This window comes from Coptis chinensis, chromosome 8 (assembly GCF_015680905.1).
Source record: "Coptis chinensis isolate HL-2020 chromosome 8, ASM1568090v1, whole genome shotgun sequence".
Classification (NCBI taxonomy): Eukaryota; Viridiplantae; Streptophyta; class Magnoliopsida; order Ranunculales; family Ranunculaceae; genus Coptis; species Coptis chinensis.
In genome coordinates this window covers 33,868,404-33,895,274 of record NC_141463.1, presented here as the reverse complement: position 1 = coordinate 33,895,274, position 26,871 = coordinate 33,868,404, and the positions used below count along the sequence as shown (strand labels likewise).

The 26,871-nt window shown below is 37.3% G+C and overlaps 5 protein-coding genes across 5 annotated transcripts; 4 read left to right on the top strand and 1 right to left on the bottom strand.

The window, feature by feature from the left end:
• Positions 1-4,860: 4,860 nt before the first annotated feature.
• LOC147481214 (protein FAR1-RELATED SEQUENCE 5-like) lies at positions 4,861-5,878 on the top strand. Its single transcript, XM_086578868.1, has 2 exons — positions 4,861-5,508; positions 5,585-5,878. The coding sequence occupies exons 1-2, from the start codon at positions 4,861-4,863 to the stop codon at positions 5,876-5,878; spliced, it is 942 nt and encodes a 313-aa protein (XP_086434994.1).
• Positions 5,879-6,061: 183 nt separating this feature from the next.
• Positions 6,062-6,652, top strand: LOC147481213 (protein FAR1-RELATED SEQUENCE 5-like). Its single transcript, XM_086578867.1, has one exon. It carries the CDS (start codon positions 6,062-6,064, stop codon positions 6,650-6,652), a length of 591 nt encoding a protein of 196 aa, XP_086434993.1.
• A 2,563-nt stretch (positions 6,653-9,215) lies between these two features.
• On the top strand, positions 9,216-9,947 carry LOC147481212 (uncharacterized). Its single transcript, XM_086578866.1, has one exon. The coding sequence runs from the start codon at positions 9,216-9,218 to the stop codon at positions 9,945-9,947; it is 732 nt and encodes a 243-aa protein (XP_086434992.1).
• A 1,328-nt stretch (positions 9,948-11,275) lies between these two features.
• LOC147481211 (uncharacterized) lies at positions 11,276-11,857 on the top strand. The gene has a single exon (XM_086578865.1). The coding sequence runs from the start codon at positions 11,276-11,278 to the stop codon at positions 11,855-11,857; it is 582 nt and encodes a 193-aa protein (XP_086434991.1).
• A 9,511-nt stretch (positions 11,858-21,368) lies between these two features.
• On the bottom strand, positions 21,369-22,164 carry LOC147481210 (putative ubiquitin-like-specific protease 1B). The gene is made up of 5 exons (XM_086578864.1): positions 22,150-22,164; positions 21,985-22,065; positions 21,751-21,888; positions 21,538-21,650; positions 21,369-21,441 (listed from the first exon to the last, which is right to left on the bottom strand). The coding sequence occupies exons 1-5, from the start codon at positions 22,162-22,164 to the stop codon at positions 21,369-21,371; spliced, it is 420 nt and encodes a 139-aa protein (XP_086434990.1).
• Between the last annotated feature and the right edge of the window lie 4,707 nt (positions 22,165-26,871).

Here is a 26,871-nt window from a genome sequence, read left to right as displayed (position 1 = left end):
GTATCATCTGCTTGTTCATAGTAGAAAGTTCTCGAAAGAAAAAATGAGCCAGTGTGCAATTATCATAACCATGATGTGGACATGAGACTAGCAGATTATTGAATTTCTCCCAGCTTTGATGATATTCTTCAGTCACCTTCCCTTGGAAATTGCTGATGGCTTGCTGCATGGCATCTCGCCTTCCGGGTGGGTAGAACTTGTTCATAAACTTTGTTCTCAACTTCTCCCAGTTGTTGATTGAATTGATCGGCTGTGCAGTTAACCATTCGGATGTTTTACCTTCGAGTAAGAGTAGAAAAAGAATTAACTTGATACTCTCATCCCTAATATTTTGGTTCTTTAAAGTTCTGAGGACTGATAGAAATTTGTTCATGTGAACATAAGGCTGAACATTGTTTGAACCATTGAACTTTGGAAGCATAGAGATTACGGATGCTTTAAGTTCAAACTGGTTAGCTTCTGTCTCTGGAAAAACAATACTGCTGGGTGGGTCTCCAACGATTGGTGAATAGAAATCACTCAGCTTCTTCCTCTGTTGTGCTTGTATGGGTGGGATAGTTTCAAGATTATTGGTGTCCAAAACACCTCCATCATTGCGTGCGGCCATTATATCAATCTTGTCTAGTAGTTCTAGTGAGTCGGTTGTTAAACCTTGTCCACTGTTGTGTTCTTACCGAACGATGATATGGACAACGGGGCATACAATAGAAAATGCTATGCAAAAATGACGAAAAACTATCCTACAATGCTTGAATAATATGCAACTATTCTAAATTATACTAAAATGTAAAACTACTTTCCTTCAACTGGGTTGGGCTTTGCAGCTAGTATCTCGCCCATTGTCTAAAGTTGTCTCTTCTAGGGTTATGGTAAATCACTTGGATTGCTTAAGTACTACGGCCCACAAACGATAGTCCGTTTGTCAAGATTCAGACAATTAAGAAACACTAGAGTTTGATGTTTTGCTGTGTTGGCTTACAACTTCAATTGTTGAAAAGGTCCTAAATGCAATTATACTAGAAAGCAATAAAACTAAACTATGATGCAACTATACTAAGAATGAAATAAAAAGAATGAAGATTCGACTAACCTAGATAGTAGATCTTGTCTTCGAGATGTCCTTCAAGCTTCTTTCTTTCTTAAAAGGATGGATGATGCGGCTAAAATTACCTCAGGATCCAAAATTCTAATCTTGAAAGAAAACGTTAAACATAAACAACTTAAAACAGCAGCGGCGCCATTTGACACACGCTTCTTTTTGTGTTTATGAGATGGTAGATGTAGATAAATGATGTGGGTGGATGATGTAGATGGATGATGGTTATTGAACAAATAGAAGCGTATCAAAACCTAATTATCCCTCAATAAGTAAAGGATGAGTAGGGTGTCGTTCCACTTTTAAGTGTATGTTTATATGAAGGACATGACTGGAAAGGGGGTTTGAGGGATTAAAAACTATGATTATAGATATTGTAGATTCTAATGTTAAACTAAACTAAATTAACTAAACTATTGAGAATTTATAGGAGAGGGAATTCAAGAGATTAGAATCCACCAATACTTTTAATCTATAACATTCTGCTTCATGGTTGTTCTTACAAGTAGACTACAATTAGGCAATCGAGCGAGTGTCGATGCTCTCTTGGACGAAACATCGTTAACAATTAACTCTACTTAAGATTGTTCCTATGTTTATGCTATTAATATCTTCTTTCCTTTTATGTAAGCTCTGGCAGCCATTCAATGTATTACCGAGAGCAACATCAAGGAGTACTTCCTAATAGGGTGGCCATTCAATGAATTACCACTTAAGGCAAACACAAAGAATACTTCTCCTAGGCAGCCACTCCCTGAGCTACCCCTTCTAAGGCAACACAAAGAATACTTCCCTGACAAGAATTATATTACTAGAAGAAAAGTAAAGAACACTAGCATGATATTAATATTGCAAAACATAAACCCTATTCTATACTTCCATCCCCTGGTGTGGGCAATGGAACTAATAACTAAAAACATAAAGAACTAACCTGATTGAAGAACACCATGAACCAGAAGAATTATTAAACCTTAAGCATCAGCTTCATCTCCTCCCTTGAAGGAGAAGATTAGCCTTCCATAAAGAAGGAAGAACATGAAGAACTAGAAGAAGAAGAGTCGAAGAACATAAGATTAGAAAGACTAAGTTATTAAGACTCAGCTAGTTAAAACCGAATTTTTTATTATTAATCTCTCTCTGCCTCAAGTTCTGGAGACAAAGATATAAGTGAATTGGCAAATTACATGAGGCACTTAGGTCCTCTATTTATAGGGGACCTAAAAAGCATTCCAAACCGCCATTTGTTTCCTAATATAAATAGACTTCTTTCAGAGTCCATCTTCGTCTCCAAAACTGAGAAGGAAGTGGCTACAGTGTCATTTCATGCATCTGAACGCACGATCCATGCATCTCAGATGCTAGCAATGCATATGGACGCGCAATCCATGAGTCCCAGATGCGGAATTCTATTTTCCCTTTTTTGCTCTATCCTTCTATTCTCTTTTGCGGGCTTTGGTCTAAGCAACGAATCCTTTTGCCTTGGGCTTCCAAATAGGCTTTAAAATTGGTCCAAGTTGTATCTTTAATAGCTTCAATTCCTTGGCCTTCTCCATAATTGTCCATGGGCTTCCCATGTGATCTTTAATGCTCCGAATTGCTCCGTTTTACCCCTTTTTCTCTAATATTCCACAAAACTCTCTTTTTCAGCTGTAGAATCATAAAATATAACTTACAAACACTATTAGTCCACTAAGATGGCTAAACAAGAGGCATAATCGAGGGTTAAATTGCACTTTTTGAGCACTTATCAATATACCGGGGGATTGAAGTTATTCCAATTGACTACATAAATGAAGCACTTGATAGGATGGTTAAGAAAGATGTCAAGTATCGTATTGTGATAGATATTAAGAAGAACTCCTTAAAATGAATGTTTTCACAAGGCAATAAGAAAAGAGTTCCATTAGCTGTTGCATTGTATGCACGCCATAACAGAAATCAGAAGTACATTGTTATAATTTCATTAGAGTGGTTAAAAAGGTTTTTAACTTGTTTGGTAAAAATGGTCCATCTGTACTTCATCTTGCTTGAAATAAGTGATCTGCTTTCAATGACTCATATGGTCTATATGTATTTCATCTTGCTTGAAATAAGTGACCTGCTTTCAATGACTTATTTTTAGTTTGTATTATTGAAATTGTGGTTTTCAGATTTGTTCACCTTCGTCTGTATAATACAATGAGAAAGCTAAAACAAGAAAAAACAAAAAAGATCAAAATACCTAGAAATATAAACAAGGGGAGCCTAGAAAAACAAAGTACATAAACAAGGGGACAAACAAACCTTCTAACAATTTTTAAACATTGAATTTGAACGGTTTTTATTTCTAGTGTAAGATTCCTCTTCATTTATTGAAGCCGGAGGAGTTATCATTGATCATGTTATTATTCCCTCATAAACAAATATGAATAACTTTCCATTGCATAATGTCGGTGGCAATTCAAAATATTTCAGAAGTTTCTCCATCCTAAAACCCTCCTAAAAAAACCATCATCAGTAATAATGGAACCAACAACAAATAAGCTTTCCTTATCCCTCTACTAAAAAAAACCCCTAACAACAATAACAACAATAAAACAAAAAACCCTAACAGCATAACAAAGAGGAAGGATTATAGGTTTAGGGACTGGGAACTTCTTATTATTGGTAACTAATTAGTTTATGTCCATTATTATTGAGGGTGCACTGCTGTTTGTAACGATATGTTGTTATAGGTGAGGCTCTCTCTCACTTCCTTTGTACTGTCTCCAGATTATCATATTTCAATAAAATCTACTTATATAAAAAAAAAATAGTATGATATATCTAATGGTTTAAGAACTAGTTTAGTGATGTAATGGCAAGTAGACTACAATGTCATTTGTTGTTGGATACTTACTTATATGCTATATCTAGTAGTTTAATAGTAGTATGCTACATCTAGTGCTTTAATCGGAGTATTCTACATCTAGTAGCTTAATATGATTATGCTACATCTAGTCATTTAATAGGCGTATGCTACATCTAGTAGTTTAATAGGAGTATGCTACAAGCAAAAGGAATAGTTAAGGGTAAGAAAGTAACAACACATCTCTCCCTCTAACGTCCATATGGCGCAACTAAACTTTTCCTCTCACTAAAATCCATTGTTCAACTGAAGAAATCTTGCCTCCATTTCTCGTAGTGTACTTTGATCTTCAACAATTATAAGTATGAGGTTAGTTGATTTCTCTTTTGGCTCCTTCACTTTTTCATGTCTAGGTAAAATTTCACAATTGAATGGTGTGTGATTTGGACAATTTGATTGCAAAGTGTTTAGGGAACCTTAAATCACACACATTTGCTCTTTTGTTCATTTGAAAAGTGATGTGCAGTATTATTATGACAGTTAGAAAGGTATATCATGTTGAGCTTTTCTTGAATATCAAATGAATAAGAACATTGATTGTTTCTAATGTCAAATGAAGTTGACATTGAATCAAATGAACTTGACATTGAAATTTTCCAAAGTGGTATATGGTTTGAGCACAATAGTTATTTGGTTCTGACCATTCTACTGTTCAAGCATTTATGTTTTTTTTTTTACTATTACCACTGTGATTACTTCGTAGAGTATGAAATCGAGTGAATATGCGCTAAAAGTGCACTTGTTCCATGTAGCAATCCGATGATGAATTACTTCTCTGACGACAAAGAAGAAGATTGGCTTCGAAATGCATGTTTTGATAGTTTTACGTATGAGGATAGTGATTTTGTAGATGTGACATCTATGGGGGAGGGTGAAAATGTTGAAGTTCATGAGAACAGTGATAGAGATAGTGACGGGTGTCAAGCTAGTAGAGTTTTCGAGCGCAGACAAAGCAACATTCTATTCTATGTTGTTCAAGACCACTGAGGAGGCTTTCGCAATTTACAATCAATATGCAAAGTTTGTCGGTTTTAGTGTTCGTAAAGATACTTATAGAATGCGTACAAATGGTGTTCGTGTTAAGCGGAGATTTCTATGCTCAGCTGCTGGTGAACAAAATATAAATAGTGTCACACCCAGAAAACGCGACATCAAATCCAAAGAGTCGAAGCCCATCACTAGGTTTAAATGTAAAGCCCGCTTTGAAGTTTATGATTTTGAATCAAATTTGTGGGTTGTGAAGGATTTTATTGGGGAACACACACATCCACTTGTACCGGATCCGAGCTCGATGTTCTTTAGATCACATAGAAATATAAGTGAAAAAGATTTGCAATTTGCTACGAGCCTAGTTGATGTTGGTGTTCGTAAATGCAAGGTGATGGATGTTTTTGTACATAGGGTTGGAGGTTTCTCAAGTGTTGGTTTTTTGAATAAAGACTTGTATAATCATATGGGGCTTGATAGGAGAAATCGATGTATTGATGGTGACGCCAACACACTACTAGATTTCATGGATAACAAGGTGAAGGGAGATCCCTTATTTCATTACAATTATAACTTAAATAAGGGTGGGAAGCTGGTTAGACTTTTTTTGTCAGATTCCACCTCATCGTGTGGACTACAGTTGCTTTGGAGATGTATTGTTGTTTGATTCAACATACAAGAGCAACCAGTATATGATGTCGATTATTGTCTTTGCTAGAGTACGACAAACAGTAGAGTTTGGTTTTGCATTGTTGACGAGTGAGTGTGTGGAGTCTTACGAATGGGTATTGAAATCTTTTGTTGGCACGATGTATGGCAAACACCCTAAGTTAGTGATCACTGATGGTGACCCTGCGATGCGCGAGGCTGTGAGATCTACTATCCCAAATTTGAAACATCGCTTGTGATGTTGGCACATTATAAAAAATTGCTTCAAAAATATCCAAATCGTTGGATTTTCAAAAGATTTATGCTCTATTATGTATATGATGTACTCGTCCAATGAGTTCGAAGAAAGGTGGGAAACACTCGTGAAGAAATTCCAAGTCAGTAATAACAAATGGGTGAACATGATATACATGAAAAAAAAGATGTGGGCAGAAGCATATCTTCATGGTGAGTTCTTTGCCGGTTGCAGAAGCACCCAACGTTGCGAGAGTATAAACTCTGTAATCCGGCTTCATGTGAAAGCTGGAATGCAGTTGTTTGAGCTATTTGGAAAAATGGAAGTGGTAGTTTCAAATATCCGGCACACAGATCACGAGGAAGAGGTGATGACGACAGTAAGCAAACCAGTCCTTCATACCCACTTGAACGAATATGCAAATCAAGCTGTATTTATCTATACTCGAGCTACTTTTGGTTGTTTTAAGAAGCAATTAAATGATGAAGTGATGTACATTGTAGACGGTAAAAAAGATGTGGGTGACAATATTCATGTGTACACCATGAGTCGCTATTTGAACAGGCAAAAAAAGTCGATTGTGAGATACAATGTTGTATTGCAGGACGCTAGCTATTCATGTGGGCTATTTGAGTCATCTGGATTTCCATGTAGACATATCATTTTAGTTTACAAACATGAGGACGTTCATGTGATACCTCAAGGCTACTTTTTAAGGAGATGGACACGGGTTACTAAATTGGTTGTTCCATTAAGCAATCCCAACTTTTCTGAATGAGCGGCCTCTGTTATACGTTTCAGCGATCTTACAACCAAATGTAATGAGATATGTTCATGGGCCTCCCAAATAGCGGAAAACACTGAAGCTTTCAAAAAAAAATTAGCTTTTTTTTCTAGAAAGAATCGAACTCCATCTGCTTCTGAAGGCAATCTGCATGCTCCTTTTGAGATGCCTAACAGTCCAATGGAAAATCCAATAACCGATGAGACTTCACCAGCTTATGAAGGCAGCCCACGTGTTCCTTTTGAGATGCCTTTTACTCCGCCTAAAACCACACATCAACAATCGGTTAATGATCCCCCACATGTAAAATTCAAAGGTCGACCGCAAAATCCTAGTTGATTTCAAGGTCACAATGAGATGAAAAAGAATAAGTGTGGCCATTGTGATGAGACAGGTCACACAAAACCCACATGCACACTCTTGCATCCGAAGGACATAGGTAAGTTTTATTTACCTTTGCGATTTTTTCTTTGGTATGGTCCCAACTTTGTAATGTATATTTCCAATTGTATCTTTTGATTAGTTGTTGATTCAACTTTATTTCGGCAACATTTTCGTTGTCTTGCACTATTTTACAGGTCCAAGTATTAACCGCAACTATGTTGAACACACTGCTCAAGTTGCCGATCTACATGAGGAAGATGACGAGTTGAACAGAGATACAGGGTGTAAGTTGAAAGTTTGACGTTATAAAATTCATTTCCGTATAGACATGTGGATAACGTGCATTGATAAGAGTGTCCGTTTATCTTTTACCTACATCAAAATATGTTACTACAAGGTGTGGGAGACATAAGAACATGCATGCATGTACATCTCACTTTTAGTTTTAGAAATTTCCTTTTGGAGCACATGACATTTTATTTCTTTGGGTTATAAGTAAGTAAATGTTGTTTGTTTCATGTCTTTAGTGAGATTGGATAAAGGAACACCGGGATCTCGAAGGTACAAGTGTAGCAATTGCCAATCTATGGAGTACACAAAACCTAGGTGTCCACATATGCATAAACACAATGGTGAGCAAGGTACGACACATGTTTTGGTTTCGCACTTGTTTAACTTAGATGGTGATGACATTATAGTGTAAACTTAGATTATACGGTTCGCGCAACTCTTTTATTTTTATTTTCTGTTGAACTTACAAGATTTTGTGGTGGTGATATTCCTAATGGTGAAGTTATTGGTTATGTGTTCCTGGTGGTGATGTTCCAGGTTATGATATTGGGTACAACACTCCAGAAAAATTCAATGTTGAGAAGTTTTGTAATGAGGATGGGCGAGTGTTTTTCGGCATGATAGATATTTGATATAAAGGGAAAGAGATGTGCAACTGAACAATGTAGAGTATTTGTGCTGTTTGAAGCAGTTGTTGCTAAGCTTCTCAGAAGATTTAGCGATTGTTGTAATAGTTAGAGCAATTGTTACAACGGTATTTATTTTGGCTTCATGAATCGGACAAATATTATGATTTTGTTTATTACAATTCAGGAAGAAGTTCACTGATGTTGGAACTTGTCAGTCCATGAGTCTTGTGAAATGATAAAATTTCTGCATATCACACTTTATGTGGTATAATTTGGAATATGATACTCTATATGATATATTGCAGTGTGTTAACTATTATGAAAGAGGTTCTCAGTATGATACTTTGTGTGGCACATCTCAGTGTGTTAAAGTAGAGTTTGGGCCTAAAGCCCACAATTCAAATGTTAAACCCCATTTAGCCTTGTTCTTTTCTCTTTCTTTCTTCTCTATCAACAGTAAATACATCAAACTCCAAACTTCCGACAACAGTTAAATGGTAGAACCAAACTCCAAACTTCCAACAACCTAAAAGTACATAACTTAGAAATCCACTACAGAAGATGAAGAAGAAAACAACCAACAATAAAAAACCAACAAGGACGAAAGCAACACCTATGAAAGCAGTGGATGGAGTGAAGAAGAGAAAAAATGAGGAAATTGTGCATTTAGAGTCAATGGGGAGGGGGAGCAAAAAGCGATGCCCGGGAGAGAAGGTCAAAAACAATTTTTAAGATTGTTGTTAATTTATGGATTTTTAAGCATAGGCATTTGAGTTTTTTGAGGTTGGATTATTTAGAGGAATGTAATGTTATTAAATGATCGAATCTGAATAAATTGGTTTCTTATACTTATTTTCATGTATAATCTACAGGGGACCAAAAAAGGGGACCTTGGTAGCGACATAACATAACCTACTTTGGTGATCCTGTGCTCCCTTTCTTTACCGCTTTTAGTAAAAAATAGTAGGTGAATAGCACATATCCTTTCTACATCCCGTTTTCCCTCCTTTTCAGGAAACAAAATAGTGATATCGAGCTCTTCACCTTCTCGTCTGTGACTTGCGCTTTCCCGGTGAAATCCCACACTCCCTTAGAGTGCGCGTTCGGGAAGGCCTTCTGTTTAGCTATTTTTGGCTAGTAAAATCCTTCACTACTTCACAGTGTAAGTTCGCCCAAGATAGCTACCCCTCTCTTGGTTTCCTTCACAGTAAAATCCTCCACTTCTGAAAGTGTGAGTTCGCAAGGTACCAAGAATGAATCTCTATGAACTGGAATATCCCAGTGTGCCAATGCCTGTGGTTTCAGGTACAGTTCCAGCTGCTCCACAAGATAATCTACCTGGAAGTACCGTAGCAGCTCCCTTGATGAGCTCAAACAAAATATCATATGTTGAGGCTACAACTCAACATATCCAACAACCAATGGAAATGACGGAGCTTCCAAATCCAGAGAGGATGGGGGAGTACCCTGCAGTCACAATATCGGAAACAGCTTATGAAAAAGGTCTTCTCTTTTGCAAACATTGTCTGGTGGGGAGGATTGACTTACAAAAGGTGACACTGGAACGGGTGCGTATCCTAGCTAAGAAACTATGGCAGACGTCAAGTGAATGTCTCATTACCCCTATAGGAAAGGGTTACCTTTTTTTAAGATTTTCGAAAGCTGAGGATTTGAACAGGGTTTGGGCGAAGGGATCATGGGAGTTTGACAAAATTCCTATGAGAATTAGTCAGTGGACGCCAAACTTCAATCCGGACAGCCAACGTCAATCTCACGCACTTGTCTGGATCAGACTGCCTGGACTGGGGCAGGAATACTGGGAGCCAGAATCTCTTAGGTCTATTGCCCGAGGAGTGGGTTATCCTATGGAGATTGATGAGAAAACTCTGAATAGGGAATATGGATATTACGCCAAGATTTTGGTGGATGTTGATCTGTCGAAACCTATTCCCGATCAAATCTATGTTAGGACTAAGAACGTCTAATTTTGGCAAACGGTAGAGGTTAGGAAACTACCGAAAATGTGCACCCACTGCAAAATTGTGGGCCACTTGGTTACGGAATGTTGTAAGCTCCGTAGTGATATGCAAAGAAACAACGGGCAAGGAAACAAGGATAAGGAGGTGGTAGTGGATGTTAATACAACCACCGAACCAATGGGAGAGAAATTTGTCCGGAGGCATGGGAAAAAAAAGCATGCCAGAGAGACTAGTAGACAAGGGGCGAATACCTGGCAGAGAAAAAACTCCGAGAAAGCTCCAGATGTGCCGGTTCATAACAGGTTTGCGGGTTTGGCGGGGGACGAGGACCAACTGATGAGGTCAATGATAGAGCAGTCAATATCAGAGACAGAGTAGCTAATAGTAAATATAGATGCTGAGGCTGAGGGCACCATGGGCTCAGTAGCAACCCAGAACGCAGTGGATCAAGGTAACCTAGACCCAATGATCCACTCTACCATTTCTGAACAGCATCATGGCAAGGAGGTAGCTGTCCAAGGCCGACAAGAAGCTCTACCAACCATCTCAGCTGGAGTGGTTGCCCGAGAACATTGTGTAGTTGGTTTTGTTGAGAGTGGGATTGGGTCGGTTGGAAGAGCTGTGGCTCTACACCTCCATGATGCCCAGACTGACTCCATAGTAGGTGCTATAGCAACTATGAATAGGGATGGACGTTTTGAGCATCGCAACCAGGAAAGAGATGAATCAATCACAGCTAGAACATCGACGGCAGCTACAGAGGTTTTGCTTTCCCCTTTGGCATTGGATGAACCTGATGTCACCAAGGCCAAGGAGACCACTACACCTGACCCACAGGTTAGAGTGCATCAAGATTCTGAAGAATATAACTTGGCCTCTCCAAATAGGTTTCGGGTCCTTAAGGAAGCTGATTTTCTACTACAAGGGAATTGGGCGGATCAGGTGGAATAGGATGAGGCACAAGCCAGTTCAAAGAAAGGATATAAGCCTAAGTGGAAAGTGCAGAATCTGTTGGCACCGAGCACCAGGGCGAAGGCAAATTCATCAACCCGCAAATGAATACATTGTACTGGAATGCTAGGGGAGTTAAAAGACAGGAACCTTGGTACCATATTGAGGAGCTTGTCATATCTTACCACCCCGACTTTCTCTGTATAGCGGAACCTCTTATCGAGCCACCAAACGTACTTCCTCCATTGTTGAGTAAACATGGTTTCAGTGCGATTTTCTATCATAATAACACCCCTTATAGGGTAGGCAATATATGGTTATTTTGGAGGGAGGGTATGACTCCTACCCTCGTAAATTTATCCCAGTAGTAGATTACAGTAAAAATGGGAAATTTTCTTCTGACTTTTGTGCATGCAAGCAGTTCTTATGGTATTCGTCGTCAGCTTTGGCAGGAGCTTTCTCTGCTAGGTACTAGTGGACAAGCTTGGGCAGTGATAGGGGACTTCAATATTGTTACTTCAATAGCCGAAAGGAAAGGGGGTGGAACTCCGTGTATATCGGCTATGGATGACTTCAATCATTTTATCCACTTGAATGCTCTCATTGATTCCACCACCTCGGGGTTTAAATACTCTTGGTGTAATAAGAGATGGGGTAGCAAACATATGCTTCAGAAGATAGATAGAATGTTAGTGAACCAAGATTGGTTGAAAGGAAATGTAGGATGGAGGAGCAAAATTCTCAAACGAAAGCTCTCAGATCATAGTCCAATTGTAGGCTGGAACACTTGCATTCCTAAACCCCACAACATACCATTTCAGTTCAGAAAGGCCTGGCTTTCTCATGATACTCTCAGGGAGGTGGTAGCAGATAGCTGGAATGAGCCCCTATATGATGTGCCCATCAGGAAAGTTGTAAAAAAAACTGAAAAAGCTGAAGCAAAAGTTGAAAAGCTGGAGTTTTGAAGTCTTTGGTAATCAATCCCAGCATCTTAAGCACCTGGAAGAGGAAATGGATCAGATTCTGCTAGATCAAGAGCATGATCCTACAGATCCCACCTTACAACAAATGGAATTTGATAAGGCATCAGAAATTGAGGAAGTTACAAATGTTCTTACTACCATGGCAAAGGAGAAATCTAGAGTCTCAGATGCTTTACACGGTGAACGAAACTCAGCCTACTTTCACTCCACCATCAAAATGCAACAGGCAAGAGCACAAATCACTGAAATAAAGAACAGAGAAGGTACCTTTCTTACACAACAAGACCATATAAAGGGGTTTATTGTGCAGGAATATCAAGAAAAGTACAAGCACCAACCAGTAGAGATGGATGAAGCTATGATGAATTTGATTCCGAACCTGGTTACAGTGGAAGATAATGTTACTCTTTCAGCCATGCCAACCAAAGATAAGGTCAGAGATGTTGTGTTCGCTATGGATGCAAACAGTGCCCCAGGGCCCGACGGCTTCCAAGGCATTTTCTATCACACCTTCTAGAGTATCATTGGACAGGACGTCACTCATGCAGTCATTTCTTTCTTTAGAGATAATGTTCTCCCCAAGGGCATGAACTCTAGCTTTCTTGTCCTAGTGCCGAAAGTTACGAATGTTGTTGAAGTTAATCATTTCCGACCTATCTGCCTTAGTAATTTCTTATTCAAGATTATTACTAAGATTCTTTCCTTGTGGATTAAATCCATTGTGAGTAAGATCATTAGCGGAGAACAACTGGCTTTTATTCAAGGCAGAACAGGTACTGTGGGCATTGCTCTTGCCTCAGAAATGGTGAATGAGTTGGACAAGAAGACTAAAGGTGGCAACATCGGCATCAAGCTTGACATTACTCAAGCTTTTGATTCTATCAATTGGGAGTTCCTACTAGAAGTTCTTAGAAGGTTTGGTTTCTACAACTAATGGTGCTCCTGGATTTCCACTCTTCTCAAAAGTGCCAATATCTATGTTATTATCAACGGTGGTCCATGTGGTTTCTTTGAGACTGTTACAGGTTTCAGGCAGGGGGATCCCCTTTCCCCCATCCTCTTTGATATAGCGGAAGATGTCTTCAATAGAGCATTAAATGGGTTATTTCACTCTGGCAAGATAAAGCATATGGCAGCAGCGGGCAAGTGCCCTAGCCCCACCCACATTTTGCTTTGCGGACGACGTTTTCATATTCGCTAATGGAGGCATACTGGGCCTTAGGCTTCTTAAACAGTTGTTTAACAGCTATGAGCAGTCCGCCGGCCAACATTTCAACCAGTCTAAAAGCAAGTTGTTCCTTGGTGCTATGAATAGGAACAAGAAAGCTAAAGTTATAGATCTTCTTGATATCTCTGAAGGTTCTCTCCCTGAGAAATACCTGGGCGCTCCGCTTTTTAAAGGTAGAATAACTCGAGCTAGTATACAACTCTTGGTGGATAAAGTGAAGAGAAGAGCAAGTGGTTGGGCAGGAAGAATGCTTTCTTTTCATGGCAGGGTGGTAGTGGCCCAATCAATTCTCAATAGTCTCCCAGTGTATAACATGTCCATATACAAATGGCCCTCAAAGTGTATCAAAGATTGTGAAGCAACTATACGGAATTTTGTTTGGTCGGGGGATCCCACGGTTAGGAAAGGTATTACTCTTAAATGGGAAAAGGTTTGCAAACCTCTCAAGGAAGAAGGGCTAGGGCTCGTGAAACTTCATGGAAATCTAGCCCTACTCATGAAAACTTGCTTGGATTTTTCTCACTGGGAAAAGTGAATGGAGCTTGTATATGCAGGCTAAATTCACCATGGTTTCAGGAGAATGGCTTTCTTATTTCAAAAGTTCCTCAATATGGTCTGGTATTAGATGAGCCCTTAGAGAGATGTCTCTGCATCTGGGGTGGCTTGTGGGACAAGGACAGGGAATTAGGCTGTGGCAAGAGAATTGGGCTGGAATTTCTCTAGTAGATCAGGTTCAAGGCATCAACTAGAAACACCTCAAAGCTAAGGTATCGGACATCATTTATGTGGGCGATTGGTCTATCCCTGATCAAGTGAAGCAAGTCTTTGCAAGAGGCGGTATTGATCTTAACTTGTTACTGCCACCTACGGGAGAAAATGAAGATGTTAGAATCTGGAAACCTACGAAAGATGGTAGATTCACTGTAAAGGAGGCTTTTGAGACCGTCAGGAGCAAGGAACAAGCTGTGGGGTGGCACCGTATGGTCTGGAATAAATACTTGCACCCTAAGACCGCAAGTACCGTTTGGAAGCTTATTCACAAGGCTATCCCTACTGATGATTGGGTCAGGAAGAAAGGAATTCACATGGTATCAAGATGTCGTCTTTGCAAACAAGAGGAGGAGAAAGCCAACCATATTCTATGGGATTGCCCTATCGCTAAGGAGTTATGATTTTGGCTATTTGGAGTCCACAAGGTAAAGCCAACCATAAGTCTTCAAGGTATTCTTGCTGCCTCCCGAACTCTTAGCCTAATCAGGAAAAAGTTATGGAATTTTGCAGCTGCCCACCTGATGTCTCAAATTTGGAAGACAAGGAATCGCATATTCTTCAAGGACAGGAAGTTAAGCAAGTCGCACATCAAAAATGAAGTCATAAAGGGAGTTTCGGCTTCGGGTAAGGTAGCTTCAGGTTACATGTTCAATATTCCAGATGACTTAGCCGTGCTGCATGCCTTCAAAATTAAGGGGAGACCGCGTCCAAGCCGCATACAAGAGGTAAGTTGGATTCCTCCATAATTGGGTACTATGAAAGTGAACATCGATAGCTCCTCCATCGGGAATCCAGGGATTGGTGGCGCGGGCATTGTCTTTCGGAACCATGAGGCCCAAGTACTAGGATTTCAAGCCTACGGTCTGGGGGTTACCACCAGTTTTGATCGCGGAGTGTTTTGTGATTGTCTTAGCAGCGGAAGTAGCAATTGGCAAAGGATGGCTACACCTATGGATTGAGAGCGATTCAGCAGCAGGGATTAAGGCATTCAGTGGAGGCAACATGCCATGGTTTCTTAAAGCTCGATGGGTTAGAGCAACACAAAAGCTTGTGCATTGGCGCCTGTCCCATACCTTCCGAGAGGCCAACTTTGGCACGATGTTGTTGCAAAGAGAGGATCTTCTCTTATCTAGGATGAGATTCTTTGGAGCTCGACCAAACCGAGTTACATCAAGGCCATCGAAAGCCCATATAGGCCTTATTACCGGTTTACTAGGCTGGATGCATTAGCTTAGTATCTCTCTAGCTGTATTCCTTCTCTCGATGTAACATTCTTTTTATAAGTAATAAAATATCCCTACTTGCATGCAAAAAAAAAATGTATAATCTACAAGAAATATAGTTAGTAGCTAAGAAGAGGAAGGGAAGGAAGTGGTAATTCATAGAGTGAATGAAGATAACAAGAACAAGAAGGAAGAGAAGGTAGTGGATGAAGATAAGAAAGAAACAAAATCTTATCTTTTTTGCTCAACCTTGTTACCAATTTTTTATCTTGCCAATAAACTCCGTGAGTCAAACGTTGGTGTTGATTTCAATGATCTAATGGGTAGAACACCATTTGGTCACATTTTTAGAGTGTTCTTTGATAATTTGTTGGACAAACAAATGGTGGTAAAAAAAACACGGATCGTAGTGGATATTATTAAAACTTACGATGAAAGGGAAGAAGCATTCAAGTTAGGAGAGGTGTTTGTCAAATTAACAGCTGGAAGATGTTTCTAGAGTGTTTGGTATGCCAATGAATGGGAGTCATGTGACTACAAACATAGATGCGGACGAGTTGAGTAAAACGGGGCTTGTGACTCATCACTTTGGCAGAGAAAAGAACTTGTCCAAGGAATTGTTTGTAAATGCTATTTATAAAATGGTAAATTCATGGAATGGCAAGCAGGATGAAGAGGACTTCATCAAACTTATTTCATTATACATTATCACCACTCTTCTCTTTCCAACACCATTAAGAACACAGTGGTGGTTTTTGAAATACTTAGATAGTGTAAAAATAATGAATGAAGTATCCTAGCCAAAAGTGATACATCAAAACCTTATGTGCCGAATGAAGATGTACTACCGTGAACCTACAAAAGTAAAATCTTGCACAGTTCTTCTTTTGGTAAGTTACAATCTGAACTCACTTTAGTTTAGCCTTGTTTTTTTGTCATTTTATTATTAATTTCATTTTTTACATGTTGACTAACTTTTTTTTTGTGGCTCTTGATATCAGTACTGGTTGTGCGATCACGTCAATTTGGTTGATGTAATGCCAAATAGATCTGCTGATTATGTACTTTCGTTCGCAAGATGGGATATTGTAACACTCGACAAAATGCTTCGTACCCAGGCCTTGTCAAATTTGAGTGTGGATGATAATCGTAAAAAGATAGTCTTACCTACGAATAAGAAACGAATAACTTAAATTCAAGTAAAACTAAAACTAAAACTTGAGTGTGTTATTTATCAAAAGATTTCTACTCTCGATTCTATCGATATAGATTTGGAGTAAAAGATTCGTTCTACTCCTAGTTCTTTAGAATTCGCGTTTCCTAAGATTATCAATCTATCCAAAGTTAATGAGAGTTTTACGAAATTATACTACGATGTAAATTATACTAACAAGATATGATAATTCAACTACGAAATGCTAAATTGATACTATGATAAGGAATTAGGGGGGATTGATTCCACCTTAACTCAACTTAATTTACTAACGAAGAATTGTCGTAATCCAAATTGAACTACTTTCGCATAACAATTGGTTCTTCCTAATCCCTAGTTGTTCATGGTAATCTCTACCAACTAACACCTAGCATGTGAAACAATCAAACTCATTCTCATGGTGAACTAATTGTTTTCTAGAATGGAATGGGAAATCAGGACTATTCTACACTTAACAAAAATCAAGCTTCATCAAGGCTTCTCCAACCCCCTCTAATGGAGGTTTAGCCTAGAATCATTATGCTATCATTACCAATTGAATTCAAACAAGACATAATATAAAGATTCTAACTTTACTAATTTGAACTAATCAAGAATTCAAATCTAAATTACACTAAGAAATTATTAACACTAAGATATGAATTTAACAATACTAAAACTAAATAAGAATTGAATTAATAAACTAAATTGAGATGAAAATGAATACTTTATTATGAAACTAATTATGATTCTAAAATAATAATCTACTTGTTCTAACACTAATTAATTGAAAGGTTAAAACTAGATCTAAAACAAAATATGAAAACTAATTAATGGAGAGAAAACTAGATCTAGAACTATTCTCCAATGGCTACCTAATTTTCTACTTGCTTAAGAGTTAAGTCTTGTGTGTTGAAATGGAGGAGACAAGATCCACATTTTCATGCATGGGCTGAGGAGCCATGTTTTGGGCCGGAAAATCAAGCCCAAAACCCAATTTCTTCAGTCCATAGAAGCCTTTTCAGCTAGATTTTTTTTCAACAGACTTTTCATCCACTTTTACTTCTCTGATTGGATCAAGACTTAGACCATTGGAAAGCTCTTTCCGATCCGGTCGTTTTGCCATAAGGTAGGCCCAATTCCGAGGTCTAAGTCCAAAGATACGACCTTTGGAAGTTCTATTGACTTTTGTGCGTTGTTTATGCCCGTGTTGACTTTGACTTTTCAGCTTTGACCGGGGTTTAAAAAGGTTTTTTATCCTTGAATCTTGGCCTTTAATCACAGAACTTCTTAACAACTAACCCTTGCTCCTTTATCTCGCCAAAGTGATATATTTCTGCACATAATTGACTTTAATGCCTGAAATACATAAAAGCACGTAATCAACATTAACTCTTATTTATTACTCGCATAATTGGTCTAAAAGTATTATTGTTAGGGGGTTTAAACTACAGTTTTGGGCTCTTATCAGTGGACAAGGTGTGCGAATGTATTAGAAATTGAAGTTATTTCCCTTCCCCCTATATGATGTCTTCTTCGAAATTTCGATGTCGTCAGAATTTCATTCCAATTATGGAAGTAGTTTTCACTGTTCGGAACTCTATTGCAATGTCAAGTTCATTTGATATTGATTTGATTTTTTATCACTTGTGATGTTCAGCTTCTTTCCCATGTCAAATGAACTTGACACTGATCATTTCCAATGTCAAATGCATTCGACAGTAGTTTTTTCCAATTTAATTTTTTCTAGACAAATCCCTTATTTTCAATGTTAAATGAACACTTTACATTACATTCTTACTATATGAAGTTATTATCGGTGTTTTCAGGTGACCGCTGAAATCAAATTTAAGGAAGCGGAGCTTGTTACATTGACAAGTGATCCGATTCCAACAGAAAAGGACTTAAGGGGAAAGTGTATTAAGTTGAAAGAAGAAAATCAAAGCATGCGGGTAGAGAAGGAAGCCTTGAAAGCCAAATTAAAAGAAAGAGAAGAAGAAATTGAAAGTCGTTGGTGTAGAAGTTCTAAATTTATAAGTACGAAGAAGGACGAGGAGGAGGGTAAAAAGGAGAGCGAGGAGTATGCTAAAGAGGAGTCTAAGAAAGAGTCTGGGGTGGAGGCTGAAAAGGAGATTTCACCTTTTAGAGATAATGATATGCAAGCATTGCCATTGACACCGTCTGTTCTAGTGGTTGTGATGCTAACAAATGAAGCCAGCCAAGAGGAGCTACAACCGGAGTTGCGATCAATGGTTGTAAATCAAAAGAAAAGGACGAGAAAACCTACATAAAAAGTGAAGAAGAAGAATGAGAGAGAGGGAAAACAAAAACCGGTTATAGTAATATGTGTTGACGACTGTCCGACTACAACAAATCTTAGTGAAAAGCTACTTTCAGTAGAATCTTCAGCAGCATTTCAATGTCTTAATTCTCGAAAGCAGCTAGTGGTTGGGAGGTTTTTCAAGTTTGCACATGTAAAGTATGTAAAACCTAAGTTAATCTGAAAACCTTTTATGATGCCAAGTTCATTTGACTGTAAAGAATGCATAGTCGTATGTATTTGCAATGACAATTGAATTTGCCATCACCGAGATGTATATGTTATTGTATTAAATGGTGTACGTAATGTATGTGTTTCATTGCAGCACTGTTGCTTGGAATGTTGACACAATTCAAGTACACGGTTAACAGTTGGAAGAATTGATGCTTGACAAATTTGTTAATGGCCAGGTAAGCCAAACACACATTTTGTTCTCAACTTCTCATATATCATCGATGAAAATTGACTTACTTCTGGGATGCACTATGCAAGTATTAAATTGGTATCCTCAAGAGATAGAGAAGAAAATTTATCCTAGTCGTAAGCCTCAGAACAAAGAGAACTTAACCATTACTTTAACACTATGACTTGCGTATGTTCGAAACCTAGGGTTATATAATACACAGTGTTGCATACTATTGGTATTGGTATATTGATTACATATTCTTATTAGGTTATTATTAATATATTTTGATAGACTACTGTGATTTTTGCAAAACACCTTGAGAAGGTTTATTCATTGATCCACTGCATCATCTTCACGAAAATGTTCAAAATCTATTCTTTCCTATAAATAGTGGCAAAACAGTCAAAGAAAATAGGGGATGTCATTGGACGCTCCTACATTATAACATGATGGATAACATATAGACACACTTTGATTCAATGAACACAAGATATCCCCTCACATCCATTCCCTACAGGAATGCCACGAAAATAGTGAGTTACTAAACTTGAGTTTGTGCACTTGCATGTGAAACTGTTTTGTTGTCGATTTTAATTTGTAGGTTTTGTTAGAGTATTCGTGACTGATGATATTTGTAATATCTTCTATCAATTTGAAATGGCAATACAGATGGAACGTGTCTATACAATTTTAAATGAACACATTGCGCAGAAGAAGAGCAATAAATCCCTTTTAAAGGCTACGTTCATTGTTGGAAATTGGAAAGTGCCCTCAACAATTACCAGATCCATAAGTAATTCTAGCCTAGTTCTTTTGTGATAATGTTAATCTAACACTAGAAATGTGACTCAAGATTTAATACTTCTTTTGTTTGAGCTTTAGGGTGGACTACGGACTATTTGTGTGCAAATTCATGGAGTGGAAGGCGATGACTTCCCAAAATTACACCAAAACGCGATGACTGATTTCAGGGGGGAGTTAGTATACAAATTACTAACCGATGAACCATACTGCTGGAAAGCATAATAGAAGCATCCAGATTAACTGGGGGCTTACAACTGAGGATGCTATGGATTTGACTGTGGATGCTTGGGTTTTTCATGAGGTTGGAATGAAGTATCCAGATTTCGTTAGATTTAGGGCTCGAGTTGGCCTTATTTTTAGTTATGTTAGCTAAGTATCGTAGTTGTATTTGCATGACCTACTTGTTTGAAGAATGGACTAGTTGTATTAGCTTATGAGCTATTTTATGAAATCAAAAACTTGGCTTGTTTCCTTTTCCTTTTTAAATGGCGTCTGTTAATTTGACTTCATTTTATTTTTGGAATGATGATATGATGGTTGAAATCAGTTCTGACAATATCACACTTTATGTGCTTTACTTTTCAATATGACACTCTATGTGATATATTGAGGTGTGTTCAAGACACTAAGGTACTATGAAAGCAGTTCTGAATATGACACTTTATGCGCTCTAATTTGCAATATGACACTCTATATGACATATTATGGTGTGTTCATTACTATGAAAGCAGTTCTGAATATGGCACTTTATGTGGTCTAATTTGCAATATGACAATCTATGTGACATATTGCGCTGTGCTCACGATCGAGTATGAAATCAATTCTGAATAACACACTATATGTGGTATAATTTTCAATATGACAATCTATGTGACATATTGAGGTGTGTTCACTACTATGAAATCAATTCTGAATATCACATTTATTGTGGTATAATTTTCAATATGATACTCTATGTGACATATTGAGGCGTGTTTAATACTATGAAATCAATTCTAAATATCACATTTACAGAGTTTATAATTTTCAATATGACACTCTGTGAACATCCCAACGAACAAACCATGAATAGATCAAACTATAAAATCGTTCACAAGTCATGAATATGAAAGTTAGTATAAGTAGAGAAATAACATCATTGTATCCCATCATAAACAAAACAAACCACCACAAGTCAACTTACATTACATATCTCACAAAACATTTCCAAGAGAACAACACTACGATAGAGATGTTATGTTAAGGCTAATTACAAGATTCACAAAAAGCTTAGGTCTTTGAGTTTCAACGTCTCCAAACTATCGAGGCAACAAAAAAGACATGCAAACTTCTCAAAGCATACGTTCTCCATATCATCTATGGGCACAGTTTGTTTAGTTTCGACATTACCATTGAGACAACAATGTGTTGCCAAAAATAAGGCATATCCTCCTGCAAGTTCATGTACAAATTTGCATGGTTAGTCAAAATGAAGATGTAAGGTAACCAAACTATAGATAATTAATTGAACGATGAGAAAGATACTAGATTGTGTGAGATAGTTACCTGATCAAACCACTGTACCAACTTTTCCCCATCCCAAATCTCCATAAATTTCATCATGAACACCCCCACACTCAAAGCTATACATATAAAGATACGTAGTTACTATACTTTTAAAGATTGCACTAAACTCAAATTTGAAACTATAAGTTAGGGCCATAGGATAAGTTATATACCCATTATATTGTTGTGGCACATCTTTGCATTTCTCAATAACCCAGTCTTTCACACCACAATTTTTGGCATTGAAATCTCCAATCACAGACAAAGTGTAGTGCATTTTGGTAACCTAAGAAAATACAAAAGTCAGTTATAGTTCGAAAACATGAAGTGTGGACTGTAAGATATTCTCAAATGATCACAAAAATACTTGAAGTTACAAAACAAACCATAGACTTCATCGACTCCGACCCTCCATAAATGTAGGATGTGCTACTCTCCAGAGAGTCCAATATCACAACTTTGCGAGCACTAAGTTCAAAGACATATAGCCACCAGTGATTACCATCGACGACGGGCACAAACCACTACACAACCACAATCAAAAGTAGTTCAAGGTGGAACTTTCTACCAAAGTTGGGAACTGCCTTATAAAACCATGAGTCATTGTAGAATCATCTTACCCTTCGATATTCACTAATATCATTGTCCAAGTTAATTGCACGAACCGGGGAAGTTAGCTGCATCTCATTTTTTATTTTATCCTATAAAAAACAACATTGGGTACTCAAAAGGTACATCATCATGTTAGCCTTTTATTATAGAACAAAACCATTTACGCTTCATACCTTACTCCCACCCATTAGCATAGGGTAGTAATAGTGCCTATTGTTGTTCGTAAGCTTGCTGTTTTGCTCCGCGTTCAGGTACGCACACCAAGCAAAGACCAACTACACCAAATATAACAAGTAGCAAGGTAATTAAATTATTTTGTAATCCCAAAAGCATTAGTAGTTTCTAATTTCAGAACATCACAACAAAATGTGATCGTAACATACGAAGCTAGATACTCTGCCATTCCAAAGCAAGCACTTAAATGTGGATCTATTCTCCGACCATCTGTTGAAGTCCATGATGAAGTCCCTACACCAAAGAAAAGGAATTCAGTATGGGTTGGAAGAAGTTCTACTGAAATAAAGAATGTACAAAAGCCAACACCGTTTACCCGGCTTTTCCACAAGGTGAGTATATTGAGCGGAATACAGTTGCTTCTTCCACTATTAGCAGTACGTGAGGTTGTACCCAGTTTGCCTTCACATCTTTAAATGGATAATCTTCAACCTTGTTGTCCGATTCAATCTAGAAAGTGAATAAATTACTATGAAAGCAGTTCTGAATATGACACTTTATGTGCTCTAATTGGAAATATGACACTCTATGTGACATATTGAGTTGTGTTCACGACTATGAAATCAGTTCTGAATAGGACACTATATGTGGTATAATTTTTAATATGACAATCTATGTGACATATTAAGGTGTGTTCACTACTATGAAATCAGTTCTGAATATCACACTTTATGTGGTATAATTTTCAATATGATACTCTGTGTGACATATTGAGGCATGTTCAGTACTATGAAATCAGTTATGAATATGACACTTTATGTGATATAATTTTCAATTTGATACTTTGTGAACATCCCAACCAACAAACCATGAATAGATCAGACTATAAAATCGTTCACAAGTCATGAATATGAAAGTTAATCTAAGTAGAGAAATAATAGCAAACTCACACAATTACCTCTATTATTATCTTCCTCTTTGCAAAAGGAGTGTCCGGTGAAGGGAACAGATTGCATCTTCTCACAAGGGGAGGTGTCTTAAAGACATCTCGTTCGTAGCTCTCCGCATCAATTATCTTAATGCCTTCATGTATATCTTTCAGTATGGGTTTCTTCCATTCATAAAACAAGCTACTTATTGTTGTAACACTGTCCTTGAGTTCTGCTAGCACCGATTCAAAAGCCCTTTTGATATCTTTCACATCTAGTTTAAGAATCTCCAACTCTGATTGCACCAAATTGACCCGTTCATAAATATTATAGTTGTTACAGGTACTCTGGGTGGTCGGTGGTGTTATGTACCTACAATAAAAAACAAGTCCATATAAAACAGCTACCAAGGTAAGAGAGCTAAGATCATTTTAATTTTAACATAATATATGAATATCAAAACATATGTGCTCAACACAAGTATCAAAGAAGCAAGCTAAACACAAACACACCAAAAAGTTTTCTAGTTCGAAAACATGTTTCATTTGTCTAAGAACCAATCTTTCACCATTTAAAATATGTGGACAACATGCCAATAATCAAAGAGATTGTATAGACTATGTAACTGTTAGTGATTTAATTTGAACTAAGTAACAAGTATGTAATTTGAGGTGATTTAATCCTAATATGCAACAAAATATGACATATGCATATCTGAACCAAGTTAAGAATATACAACTCGGGTAGATTTTTTAATTTTTTTATAGTAGTATGCTGTAACATATGTTATATTCATAGATCTGAACAACCATGAACACAAACCATGTAAAGTGAGCACTAAGTTTAGCATTGATTCACATTAACATTATGGTCTTCACAGCACTAATCATTTTCACTTAGTGTTGCCCATTAAAAATTGAAAGCCAAACCAAGTTTAGTCAGCAAGTAAAGCACATATGCATAAAGGTAACCAGCGCCAAATTAAACCATGCTCTCCTTACTTTTCCTTAGAAAAACCATGTTTGCTTCAGAACTATGAAGACCTTGAAAATCTTAGAGTGGTTTATCTCTTCAAAGCTAGCCCTTGTTTCTCTTAGTTTGTAATGAGAGCTTGAGAGTGGTAATTTTGAGAAATAGATGAGAGTGCTGGAGAGAAATGGTTATTATATATGGGGAGCATTATATATGATATAACGAGAGCAAATTGATCCATATTGTTGATGTCGTCCTTGTTTGCTTTGATTCCCCAAGTCTGCTGTGAGAGTAATCATTACCAACACATAATTACATGTGCCTCATGTTAGGTTGTTTTACAAAACAGGGCAGAATAGAGAGTAAAGTATGGCTGATACGATGTGCATTAATTGTTGGTGGCAAGGGCGCAAAGAAGAAAGTTGATGGGTGTGGGATTTAGATAGAATGGTAATGAGAGGTACTTACAAAATAGGGTTTGTATTGTTTGATATGAAATACATCCAATCTGAAGAAGAGATATTCCCATGTGGTGCTTTTATGAGCAAGGTGCCGCTAAAATCATTTGGAAGCAGGTGTAGCATATTGACTAATTGGGTTAGTGAAGTAGGTTTTGATAAGGATCATGATGTAGGCCTCGATGACCATCTATGATGACCATCGCATAGTGCTTTTTTACTATTACTATGACTCAATTACTACGGTGTTATTACAAATTAAAGTATTAATTATTAGTGTTAATTACAAATTAATACTAAACAAATTTATTTCTTATTTGGCCCTCTTCTTATTTTTATCTTTTGTTAATTATTGGTGTTAATTATTTGGCCCTCTTCTTATTAATGATTGGTGTTAATTACGAATTATATTTTATTTTATTTATTTTTACTATTATTTATTGTTTATTTTATCCATTTTTTTTTCATTTTTATTCTTATTTTATTTCCTCTTATTTTTTGCTGATATTGAGGTGCCTTATTAGAATTCGGAAAAATCTCAAATGATTAAAATTAATTCAAACTGAGAAAGTATTATAGAATATAAAATACCCATATTAGGCTCCATATAATTAGACAAACAATAAGAAACCCATGCCGCCTTCATCATAAGAATGGCTTCATCCATTCCCATAGATCCACACACCCCAACATAATCAACTACGAATAGATTGAAGTGATTCAAGGGGTACGTAGGTAGCCACCCGACACAACCCCCTCCCATATGAAAACAACTGCCCTTTTGTCATCATACGTGTTATGTATAATCTATATTATTTAAATATTATATTGTAGGGGTGACAGTTTTGTACATAACCCGTGAACCCTATACTTATGTTAACCCCTGGGTGACCCGATTAGTTATCCGGTCTAATGGGTCGGGTAATCAACTCGTGACCCGAATGACCTGTTTTAAGATATGTTTCCTAATTGGTTAGATATCATCATCCCAACAACCTAAAACAGAATAGAAAGAGCAGTAGTATCATGCCGTGTAAAAATTAAAAATTAAGTATGTCTTTTTTTTCTTTTTTTTAGTTTAACACGTCTAGCTAGCGCACCCTAGCTTTAGCCTTTTTTTTAAGGCTCCCATTTTTTTAAATAAATTCAGACTTTTAATGAAAAAAGTGGCAAAAATGAATGACTGGACCATTTGCCTGTGCACCGGTGCAGCATGCGCATAGTAGATTTTACATAAATTCAAACTTAATTAATGTCCCCAATAATTTATGGCTTTAGTCCTTTAGTTATTGTTGTTTAACAATTTATGTATGGAAAAGTTAAAATTTACTAACGGGTTATTTGTTAATTGGCACCTTGGGTTAGGGTTGGACAATCTTCACTTGTTTAACAAATGAGTTGGGTTTGGGTTCGCTCCCTTAACTCGTGATACTTATTTGGTGCTCATTGTATTGAGATTCAAAACCTACTGCTTAGAATAACCTCTTAACCATTTGTTCCAAAAAAGTTTTTATTTTTGGTATGTAGCAGTATTGAATAAAAGTAAAATTAAGAGGAGCCTAAATTAAATTAAAATTTCAATTAGAACTAGCGTAAAGCTAGTGTGCACAGGAGAGAAAGTGGTGTATTGAATCTAGGCCACTCATAACAGCAAAAGGTACTGGTGTATTGCTCCACAAAGTACTGTCCAAGGGCCTAGAAGCATGTGCACGAATACACCCTGCGCACCCTAGACGTTCTCTTAGAACTAATTATTGAACTTATTATTACAGAGGTTGTACTTTGGTGTCCTTGTAAGTAATTTAATTGTGACTCAATGAACTTATTATTTTTTATTTTCTTTTCAATTGAGTGATTTATGTTCATAATATTTAGGCGGCGTTATACAAATTCCAACTTGTCACTTAAATTTATAAATGTTTTAAGGTTTTAAGGGCAGCCATGTTTTAAATTACTTAATTAAGTCCTTATAAAATATGTATATTATCCACAAGGACATCAACAACGGAATTTCATGAAATATGTCATTTGAATTTGAAATGTCAAAATTTATGTAATTTCACTAAATGGTTTTGGCTTGTAATGTTGGTAAATCAGAGCAACTCATTATTGTATGGTTCACTAGTTTAGTAGGTATTTGGCCTCCAACTCCCTTGTTGTCCTTTTAGTAAGGATGTCCAAACGGGTACCTGACCCGGCCTAAACCCGACTTTTCGGGTTTTGAATGAGTATCAGGTTACTTGAACTCGAACCGGTTTTCAGCGGGTCGGGTTCGGAGTCGGGTATTTTGTTGAGAAGTGTGACCAAACCCTACCCTAACATTTCGGGTACCCATCGGGCTCGGGTTTGGGTTTCGGGTAGG